The sequence below is a fragment of the Bombina bombina genome, chromosome 4 (genome assembly GCF_027579735.1).
Source record: "Bombina bombina isolate aBomBom1 chromosome 4, aBomBom1.pri, whole genome shotgun sequence".
NCBI lineage: Eukaryota > Metazoa > Chordata > Amphibia > Anura > Bombinatoridae > Bombina > Bombina bombina.
In genome coordinates, this window is record NC_069502.1 from 1113168934 (window position 1) to 1113181109 (window position 12176).

The 12176-nt window shown below is 39.0% G+C and overlaps 1 protein-coding gene across 2 annotated transcripts in view; it reads right to left on the minus strand.

The window, feature by feature from the left end:
• Positions 1–12176, minus strand: part of RD3 (RD3 regulator of GUCY2D) — a 173120-nt gene that overhangs the window by 50642 nt on the left and 110302 nt on the right. For both annotated transcript variants that reach the window (XM_053709358.1, XM_053709357.1), the window contains one exon: positions 8857–9173. In XM_053709358.1, coding sequence (XP_053565333.1) covers positions 8857–9152 — 296 coding nt within the window. In that variant the 5' untranslated portion in view covers positions 9153–9173. The remainder of the gene's footprint in view (positions 1–8856; positions 9174–12176) is intronic.

Here is a 12176-nt window from a genome sequence, read left to right on the forward strand (position 1 = left end):
TGTGATTTTCGGTCACGCTCTAGTAAATATGAGAGAGTTTTTCTGGCATGTGATTAATAGCTTGATTTTAGTATGTTGTATTTGCAAGATTTGTGCAAGGAGTTAGTGGAAAAGATAAAATAATGTTATAAACTGTATATCATGAAATATATCTAAACTATTTGAGTCTGTTTCTTTTGCAATAGATATTTAAATATATACAGGTTATGATACAGTAAAGAAGTAGAATTTTAATGGTAAATAAGACAAGTTTCCTATTCATGGGTAGGTTGTATATGTAATATACGTATGATAAATGGTCAGCCCTTATGGGGACAGTACACTGTAAAATTGTTTTTATATTAATGTATTTTCAATGACTTGTTATACAAGCTGCATAGTATAAAATGTAGGAGAAATTGCATTTGCAAGTTTATTTGTATATATGAAGCAGCTGGTTTTGTGCTTTCAAAACACAGTTATTGCAATCGGTTGAATTTCAGATAATAAGCATATTTTATTGTGTTCCCTATCTTATATTTGTCTGTAAAACCGGAGCTCATTGCTTAGACAGAGCAATGGAAAATTGTCATTTTATTACTTAAAGGACCAGTTTACTCATGGGAAAGGAGTTCATGAGCAGCAATAACACTGTATTAACAAGTATAGGAGATAATACATAAATGTAGTAGTTTGTAAAATATATATTTTTTAAATTTTTTATCTTCTTCTTTGCAGTTCAGCTAATTGTCCCTGGAATGTTTTGATAAAAGGGCAGTGCTACAATGCTCTATTACCCCGCCCCATGGCCAATTAAAGTGCTTTAGTAAATGATATGCTAAAGACAGTAAACCTCCACACAATCAGCAGCTAACAAAATAAATTAAAATATCACTCCCCACACTTTACATTTAACTTTCTCTGGAAGCATAATAATTGCATAAGACCTGGATGATTTTTTATATTTCTTTTAGTTTGTTTTACAATAGTTTGGTTACATAACCACATTGCGCAGAGACCTTTCCTTGTATATATAATATAAAACCTGCCGCTTAGATAGCAAACATTTAGGCAGTGTAAATCAATCCTCTCTGTAATGCAAACTGAACTGATGACAGCTACCTCCAGTCTTTGTGCTGCGATCTGTGAGACTAGCAGTGGGGGAAAAGTTACATTTGCTTTCCAGCTGATTGAGGCTTCATGCCGATGTGGATTTGACTTCTGAGTTGAATACATACAAGTCTGTGTAAAAGTGTGTTCTAATACAGGAGTGGAATTGCATGTTGCAAACGTTTTGTTTTATTTCTCTTCAAATAAGTTGCAAACTGAGAGATATCACTGACCTGTATGTATTCAAGCTCTAAGAGGAAAAAACTGCTCACTGCTAAACATGGAGTCAGGGGGTGGAGCATGTGCTATGCACTGAGGGCAAGGAAACCATAGTGGCTGCAGGGAAAAAAAAATATTTAAAGGGGTACAGGCAAACTGATATAAAATCTGAGATTTCAAAAAAATATTTACAGAGAAAGAAAATGAGGTTTATTGTATGCTCAGCACTAGTATATTTAACTTTGACAGCAGTTTCAATTAAAAATATTTTTAATTTGGGTAAACTGTCCCTTTCACTATCCTACACCCCTGTGAGTGTGGTTTCTTATGCTGGCTTGTTTACTTAGGCTGATTGATAGCTGAGACTCCAGTATAAAACTTTTACTATAGGTGGGTATACCACAGGCTAAATCAGCTATTTCAAATGCCAAAATAGAGGAAAGGAGCTTGTACAGGGACATCCTTTACACATTTATGTGCCACACGCAGTAAACCTCTTACTAATACACAACATTTCTCAAACCAACATCTCACTAGGTATGAGACATTGCTCCTTGTATCTTCTAATATCACTATGCACCGCTGTACCTCTCTCAACCCAGCAACTTTGATACCTCTGCTCGATGATTGTACCCCACACCATGACTGTTTATCTGTATCTCTCTTTTCCTCCAAACCACGGGATGACCTCTCTGATGTACCTCTACCTGGCCTGGATTGGACACTGTTCTGTGATGGAAGTTCGAGGATGGTGAACGGTTCTGCTTTAGTCATGACAGATTCTATTATAGAGGCCGAACCCCTACCATCTCACTACAGTGCCCAAGCGGCTGAGCTACATGCACTTACACGTGCTTGTCAACTCTAAAAGGACAGGTCAGTAAACATTTACACTGATAGTAAATATGCCTTTGGGATTGTACACGCCACTGGTCAATTATGGAAATTAAGGGGTTTTCTAACTTCTGCTGGTACCCAGATTGCCAATGCACCACAAGTTTTGCACTCCTTGACTCAATCCATTTACCCACTTCCATCTCTGTCATGCATTGCAAAGCACACACCCACTCACAGGACCCCATTTCACTTGGTAATAGTTATGCTGATCAAATTTCTTAGCATGCAGCTTCTCTGCCACTTATCCTTCTCTCAGTCACTGCCACTCACAAACCTCACCCTCTTGACACTACATTGTCTTCTCTTTGCACTTCTCTTCCTGAACAAACTGTTCACCTCTGGACTAGTCTTGGTCTTACCTGTGACTCTTTTGGTATCTGGTCCACTCCAGAAGGGCACCCTGCTCTAACTCAACCACACCTCTCTCTTATGCAATCCTTTCTGCATAACCAAACACATTGAGGTGCCACACGACATGCTTAAACCCTTAACAGACACTGGTTTGCCCCCCTGGTATCCATCAAGCTGCAAAATGAGTTGTATTAAATTTTGTGACTTGTGCTCAATTCAATCCAAGGGGGGAACCTAAAGGCCCACCAGGCGGACGCCCATGGGCATTTCAACCTTTTGAACGTTTACAAATTGACTTTCCTGACATACCTCCCTATAGGAGTTTCAAACATTTACTTGTGATAGTGGATCAACTTACTGGAGGGGTCGAGGCCTTTCCTACTAGAACTGTGAAAGCCCAAGAAGTTGCCAAGTAGATGCTAAAAGAACTCATACCCAGGTTTGGTCTCCCCAGAGTAATTGGGGAGACCAAACACATTTCACAAGTTATATTTTTCAACAACTGACATTAGCCTTAGGCTTTACTTGGCATCTCCTTACCCCTTGGCATTCAGAAAAGCTCAGGCCAAGTGGAAAGAATGAATGAGACCCTAAAACAGACTATTGCTAAAATTTGTTCTCTAGCAAGCCTTAAATGGGTAGATGCTTTGCCCCTAGCATTTTTTGGGACTCGCACAAACCATAGGGGGACCCTCAAGCTCTCACCATATGAACTATTGTTTGGTAGGCCACCTCCTTTGTATAGTGCCAACACCTTACACCTGCCTGTCCTTGTAGTGGGTGATGTACAACTAACTGCCTATCTTTTGCAACTGCAAAAGCAATTACATTCTCTCCACAGACATGTCTCTCTCTCTCAGCCTTTGCCATTGGACGTGACTACACATCCCTTCCAGTCAGGTGACTTCATTTTAGTCAAGACCTATCAAAAGAAGCCACTGCAGCCTCTCTGGAAAGGTCCTTACTGGTTTTGCTGACTACTCCAACAACTATAAAAGTTGCAGAGGTCGACTCTTGGATCCACTACTCCAGGTGTAAAAGATACAGCCCAGACAAAAAAGCAGCCTGCAACGGACCAAAGAAAGAAGAAGCTGGGCCAACCAAGGCCTCTGAAGAAGGGGTAACCAAGACCCCTGACAATGAGTGGTTAATTCAGACCCTTGCTGGTTTGAAACTCCAACTAACTCATTAACTGAATGAGTGAAACTGAAAGATTTGTCTTCCTTACTCTTATTTTCATTGTCTCACTCCTGTTGATATCTTGAATAACATCCCTCAATATGTCTCCTTTGTTTTGTGTCCCACTTTTGACCATGCTCTCTTACTCTATTTCCCAATATATGTCTCCTGGTCAGTGTGTTCGTTCTAACCCCTTTACTAAATAGTCTTGTTCTGGTAACCTTGTACTCCTACTACTAGCTGCCCCCAACAAGTGATTATACTCAAAGTTCGCAATAAATGTCCTAAGGGTGTTTGTTATCCAGTCTATTTGCATATCCCCCACTACTGAATGTGGTTTAAAAAATTATGGAGTGGGTAGCTGAGAAACGAAAGTCACCCCTCCTTGCTTGGTGTTCCTTATAACTACCTTTACCACAACCCTTACTTACCCCTATGATTCTTTCCCCCATAATGATAATTTACCTAATGCCCAATTGTCCTCAGAGAACTGTCCTTTAGGTGAATGGGGACTTAACTCACATGTTGTCCTACTCCAAGCTATAGCCAATCACACTGAGGGCAATTGCTATATTTGTGCTCACATTCCCACTCATCATAAGGGGGTTACTCCTCTCATGGGTATTAATGTTGATTTGTTTACCTTTGATTTGTCTACTTTTATTTCTCCAGGTACACCATTGTTCAACTTATCAGGCAATTTTATCTCCTTGGGAGGCACCTCATATGGTACTATCTGCAGGGAAATTGGCCAAGGTGTAGTTGGGTGCCTCCCTATGTGAGTATGCAATTTCCAGTAATGGCACTCATTTCCGGCTGGTAAATTCCTCTGGAATGATCATAACTGTAAATCATAATCTCACTGCATTTTTTTTGTTTCCTCCAGTGCCCCAATTGTACTTTTGTTTCCCCATCCCTTGTACAATCTTTCCTTAACAGACCACCCCCTGGGTTGTATTGGATATGTGGACAGACAGCGGTGTCAGTCCTCCCTGGTAACTATACAGCCATCTGCTTCCTGGGTGTGGTAACCCCCGCCATCCGTGTTGTTCCCAGACTGCCCTTGGGCCCAATTTGCAATAAACGTGAATCTGGAAACTCTCTGCTCCCCCTTGTCCAACAGTATGCTGGAGATTCAACTGGTCGGGCTATCTTCCGGGCCGTTGGTGTCTACCTGAATCATCAGGACATTATCATGTTGTCTGTGATTCTATAGACCTTCATGAATGAGTGTGCAGGAGTTGTTCAGAGTGTGGCCCAAGAGTTGAAGCAGCTTAGACAACTAGCATTGAAGAAAAGGATGGCCCTTGATTACCTCCTGGCTTCCCAAGGGGGGGGGGGTGTAGTCTTGTGAGCAAAGAATTTTGTACCTATGTTATTAATCAATCACTTAATTTGAGCACCATCTGACAGTTATTAGGTCCCTTTCCCAGGACGTCCAAGATGTGATTGATGACAAATTTGGCAGTGGAGGTATTTTTGACCATCTCTTTGATTGGCTACCTAACTTGGGATGGTTACGCTCCCTTTTTCTGTATGGCATTTTTATTATAGTATGCCTTATCCTGATGTGTTGCTGTATACAATGTGTACCTTGTTTGATTTCTACATGCAAGAGTGTTTTCTCTGTGTCTCATTATTCCCCCAAATACTTGTTTTCCTCTATCCGTTTTGAATCTCCCCATCATGTTGAGATCTCTCTTGACCCTGATTTCTTCTGAGTTCACCTACTTCTCTGCTGCTCTATGTCTCTTTTTACCTCTTGATATTACAATGTTATTGCCTAACCACCAGCTGTGCCCTAAATTTCCCTGTCTTATCCCTATGCAGGAAGCACTACGTCCCTAGGATTGTATAGAACTTTCCTACATTGGGAAACTGGCCACGGACAGACCATGGACCATCATCTACCTTGATGGCCACCCCGGTCATAGCCTGTATACCCATACCCCACTCCTTTTTCCCTCCCTGGTGGTCCCTATCTTTCCTGTCTTTCTGTTTTGTTTTAATTTTGCTTTCATATTGCATTACCTTATACTTACACTCTCTATATTTCCTGCACAGGTGCAGAATTCCTTCACCTCCCAAACATGCCATGATACTGCCTGAAAAACCCACTATTCGCCATCAACTCTGCAAGAATGATGGGGATTGTTAATTGTTGCTAATGAATCTGGGAGGGGATGTTTCTGCACTATGTCATGTCACACCCCACATATATTTATATATAGGAATGTTTTGGTAGTTTTCTACTCCACCCGATGGTGCTTAGCGTCCAGGAATAGCGGAATCGTCTACTGCCTAACAACTTCACTCCTACCTTGTTTTTGCTTACCCTCTTGTAGTCCTGTGAACCATCTTGCAAGGGAGCACCCATGTACTAATAGCATTGTGATTGTCAAACCGCCATGAGTCGCATTGACTTGTTGTGATCGCAGCACTTTGACGTTCTCAATCAAAGGGGGGAATGTTATGAGCTGCTTATTCTATTTTCATTATTTTATATGTTTAACCAAACTTTTCCTTTTCTTTTACTGAACTCTTCTCGGAAACTGCAGATATATTAATTCTGTATTTTCCAGCAATTCACTTATAACCTAATAAGCTACATATCTGCATTTTTCTAACAACTTGCTTCTAACCTAAAACGTTACACAAACATATAACTTTGTTTTGGCTTTTTCTTATAGATTGTTTTCAAAATATCTTAAAATCAAGGCCTCATTGTCTAGTATTATTTTTCCAACCCAATTAGCCTCTGGCCAAATTCCAAGAAAGCATATCTTATAATTCTAACATAGAGAACCTGGTTTTTTTTTAGCAACCACTAATCACATGAGATTTATTAGCCAATTATTATCAGCCAATTAGCTCTCTGTTTTGTAAGGAACTGTAATAGTATAAAAATGCATGTAGATGAAAATGTGTTAGTCTTGCGTTGCTGTGTTTTGTGCTTGGACACTGTTGCAACAGTGTAATAAAGATTACCTCTCCTGAGGTGAGCCCTTGTTTGATAAATATCTGGTCTGGACCTCTTTATTACTACACCTGAGACGAGCTCACTCATGACATGGTTAAATAACAAATGCTGTTGGGGTTGGTGGGGGGTGGGGAGTAGGCTGCTTTGCCTTAAAATGCCCGGGCCTGTTTTTGGTCCCAGTCCGGCCCTGACTTTGCCTATCGTACCGTATGACATATATATCTGTCTGAGCTGCAGGGAGCTCCAGCAGTCTTGACTGTAAAGTTACAGCATAGATCAGGAGTTCTTGAGCTCCAGGCATCTGCTTGCATGTGGAACTGGAGCATGATCCGTGCTCCGGTTCCATACAAAGACAGATACCAGATCTTTACAGATAGTGACACTGTGTGTGTCACTGTCTGTAACAATCATCTACTGGTGCCGATAGGAGGTGTGGGAAGAAAAACGGAAGGCTGGTGGGTGGTCCAGCAGCGGAGGAGGGAGAGACGAGGGAGGGAGTGGGATGGCCCTACTCTGCAGAAAATAAAATAAATGTAGAGTGAGGGATGGGGAGCTACACTACAGAAAAAAAAGGTGGGGTGAGGGAATGGGGGACACTAGATAACTATCACCGGAGGAGGAGGTGGGGGACCACTGCACTACAGAAATAAAAATATATATATACAGTATATAAGCATTTAAGGTCTGCCAGTACTAAAGATGGCCACAAATAGTGGGAAGATTAGAAAGCTATTTTTGGGGGAGGGGATAAGGGAGGGGGGAGGGTCGAGGAGGATCATCTGCAGAAAATAATATATATATATATATATATATATATATATGTGTATTTTAAAAAATTAAAAAAACAACAACTACATGCTTGAAGACTGTCTGCCAGTACATAAGATGGTGGTGACCAGTTATGGATGAGGGAGGGAAGAGAGCTGTTTGGTAGGGAGGTGTCAGGTGGGAGGGTATTCTCTACACTAAAGCTAAAATTAACCTTACAACCTACCTGATTAACCCCATTGACTGCTGGAAATAATAGAAGTGTGGTGTGCAACTGCAATTAATGGCATTCAAACTACCAAAAAGCAGTGGCAAAGCCATTTTTTTCATAATTGCACAGTGAGAAACCCAATATTTGTGAAAAAGTTAACAATTTATATATGATTGTATTTGGTGGGGAAATGGTGGCATGAGATATACCAAAATGGGCCAAGATCAATACCTTGGGTTGTCTACTTAAAACAAATGTAGTTTTGACAGGTAAATAAAAAAACAAGGCTCCTTCTGTTTAAAATGAGTGATAGCAAAAATGGTAAAAAAATTACGGTATTTTGGGCAAGTTATTCTCTGAAAGTTCTGGTAATGATGGGGTTAATATAAAATGTTTAGTTCTGTGTAGAATAACAACTTTGCTGTATACTTTTATTATTTATTTTGCCCTCTTTTCATGTGATTAAGCTCTGAAAATTGCGGGTTTTCTCATTATCAGAGCTGAAATTGCACCTTACTGACCGTTTAAGGCTAACCCTGCTATATACTTATTTCCCTAATTGCCATTAACAGATAACAACTGCCAAACAATTCACTTACATTCTAAATGACTGTAACTCACCTTGTTGTCTGCAGACCTAATCCTACATTGGTTCTTCCAAGTAAGGCAAGTGGTGGGTGGATTTTGGTTATTAAAAAACATTTGTATTAAACGTGATGTTAATTTGTTTTAAAAATGTTTATACCTGGCTGATATGTTATCATATAGCAAGAAAACAGAATGTCTTGCACTTATAAATGTTTGCTGTCACTTTAAAAGGACAGTAAAGTAAAAATTAAACCTAAATGGATTGGATAGAGCATGACAAATCTCTTATGAAATGATTAATTACTGGGAAAATAATATTTTGGAAACTAAAACAGTATTGCTGGAGTTTCTCTGTCATACTATGCATTGATTGCTTAGATCATGACTTCTCAAGTGTGTATCCCTGAGCTGCACTTGATTTGCAAAGCTTTGTAAATTGTCACAACACCTTTTAATACATGTAAATTGTATAAAGGTATATTGCAGTGCTTAACTGTTCATATGCTATGCATGCTTGACTTGAATTTCCCTTTAAGGGGGCAAGGGTACAACTGTACAGAGGAGCATTTGTTACCTGAGGATGACAGGTCCGCAATAAGATGGGTGAACCTTGCTGCATGTGTCCTCTAGCTGTAACCGCTCTCCTGGGCTGATATCATAGTTGTGCTTTGGATAGCTAACCAGCCAGCTGTAGTCCACTCCTGTTTTAATTTTGCGATACTCGTTTTCTTTTTCACGCTGCTGCTTCTCTGCTTGTCTCATCTGCCAGCCAAGCTCCATCATAAGCGTCTCCACTACCATGTCAGTTGGATTTCTTTGGGAAAGCCGCAAATGTGGCTCATTCCACCTGAACCAGGAAGGAAGTGACATCACTAGTCAGGTTGTGTGTGCCTGAAAGACAAGAACATGTGGAAACACATCAGTCAAAATAATACAGGCCAATTTTTTTTTACATTAGGCTATTTTAGGGAACTTAAAGGGATACTAAACAAAAACAAATTTTAAAGGATACTAAACCCAAATGATTTCTTTAATGATTCAGATAGAGCATGCAGTTTTTGGTTTAGAACCTGGACAGCGCTTGCTGATTGATGGCTACATTTAGCCACCAATCAGCAAGTGCTACCCAGGTGCTCAACCTCAAATGGGCCGGCACCTAAGCTTTCATTTCTGCTTTTCAAATCAAGATACCAAGCGAACGAAGAAAAATTGATAATAGGAGTAAATTAGAAATTTTCTATCTGAATCATGAAAGAAAAAATGTGTGTTTAGTATCCCTTTAAAATTGTTTTTGTTTATCTATCTATCTATCTATCTATCTATCTATATATATCAGATCTGCTACAGAATATATTAATTTAAAATTGGAAGATTCATTTGTTAGCACAACATTCATTGCAGTCCAGAAATGTACCCCTTGATAAGCCTCTTGGATTGTTTAGCTTATCTCATTGAGCCTCTCATATCAAGTGAGGGTGAGAGCTAGATGGAGAAGTTGGTAAAATAGAGAATCAATAGGGGCTACTTGGGAACTAGAGCACAAAGTAGACGGAGCACCAACCGGGAATATAAAATATACAATTTTATTGTTCAAAAACACACAATAAAAGTCCAGAAACCAGGCTGAACAAAAAGTACAAGGTCAGCAATATACAGCTGACGCGTTTCGGCATAGAGCCGTAATCAAAGCTGCTGGCCATCAATTCTAAAAGACCACCATTTAAAACAACAAACTGCCTCCTATTGGACAAAAGATTGATTGCCACTTAATCGCTCATAGCGTGATTAAAGCGACAGTACATAGACCATACCAGAAGAACAAAAAAAGGGGAACATGTTAAGCACTTCTAATACCTAAATAGAAACAAATTATCACATATATGAATGGGCTAAGTTTATACAGATTATAATATATATAATACAACTGTCATAACTAGCTAAGTTGATTCATTACACTAATTTTACTTTCTGGGTTATATTTTACGTGTTAGAGCATGCTATAAGGGTTGAGAATTGTTGAACACTATATAGAGCCTCTTTTATATCATTAATTATCTATATAGTCTAACCCAAATACCTTCTAGTTGAAAATAACACCTTACTTATTTAGATCCAGGGACTGATAGTTAGTGGATTAGTGTTATTACAAAATTTAAGTGTAATGAGAAATACCTATATAAAGCTTCCTTTATGTCATTATTTATCTATACAGTATAGTCTTACCTCAACACCTTCTGGTTGAAAACAACACATTACTTATTTAGACCCCAGGACTAATAATTGGTGGATTAGTGTTTTTACAAGATACATATGTAATAATAGAAGGGCCAGATTTGAACAGGTCACCACTTAAGCTCCCCCTCCCTCTTCGTCTCCCCCTGTAACCTCTGACTCTTCCCTAAGAACCTTGAAATTGATTTTGATTGAACTCTTTTCTTTTCTGGAATCTCTCTATGTAAACTGTGTTATTAGCATAGTCTAACTGGTCACGTACATATTTATTATGTTTAATTTCTAAAAGAAGTTTCTTTGCTTCAGAGATAGCATCATGTAGTAATTTATCAAATTTAGGGTATTCAACATTACCACATCTCTTATTTAATTCATCATGCACTAGAACAATTTTAACTATCTCCTGTATCTGGGTCATCTTATAATCAGTCAATATTCTTATCAATTTATATGAACATTCAGAAAATGTGTTATTCCATTGATTAATAAATGCCTTGTCTTCAGTAGTAAAAGTGGGAAACTTATTTAATCTCAAACCTCTTGGAATAAGATTCAACTTTAAGTAATTTTCTAATGCCCAAATATCCCACTTCATTTTGTTCTCTTTGAGGATGAAATGTTCCATTTCTTCGAACAATGCTGATAGTGAATATTTGGACCTGTCCAAAGTGAAGACATTGTCCTCATCTAGGTATAAAGAATCCCTTTCCTGGGCATTTCGTAATGAAAAAAAGTTACTTCTGGAAGGACCAGTCACTGTATCTTGTAATAACACTAATCCACCAACTATTAGTCCCGGGGTCTGAATAAGTAATGTGTTGTTTTCAACCAGAAGGTGCTGAGGTAAGACTATATAAATAAATAATGACTTAAAGGAGGCTTTATATAGGTATTTCTCATTACACTTGTTGATTATGCAGTTATACTATATTTAATGGTCCTAAAGGGATAATATACAAAAATATGTTCTATCAACCATATGAAAATAATCTTTTTTTGCTTGAAACATATGAAGTTAAAACTAATTTAATTTAAATATAAACTAATGTAACAATATCAGTTGTCATTTCCTGTTAATACTCCATATTGGCTTATAGGTTAGCAGAAAGTAATTTAAACAATTAGCATTAGTAGGAAATACCTATTAGCCAACATGCATTAGTAAGAAATGTCTATTAGCTAATGAACATTGGCATGAAGTACACAACGAATACCTCTGTATTATATTCAATTTAAATTTAAAAGGCATTTACATTGCATTTTTTCAGTAAAATCATCATATAGGGGATAAAGAATGTTTGGGACTTGTTAAAAGTGGGCAGTTTCAAGTTACATAATCTTCAATGACTAACTAGTTACAAGAGTCTCTGGTATCACGTTAGTGAACAAACATCAGGGGCGGACTGATCAGTCGGTCAAATAGGACCTGGACCGAGGGCCCAGCATGTAGGGGGCCCACAAATGGCATCTCCATGGCTCCTGGTTAAGCTGGGGTTTACAGCTTCCCTATCAGTAACTAAACAGTTAAGTGTGGGTTTAGTGGGGGCCCTGGCCCAGAGTGTGGGCCTTGTGCTTAGATATGGGATTTGTTGCTTGGGGGCCCTAGAGTGTGGGAGGTCCTGTTGGGGGTCTGTGAGTATGGGGTCTTGCCCTGGAGGTTGG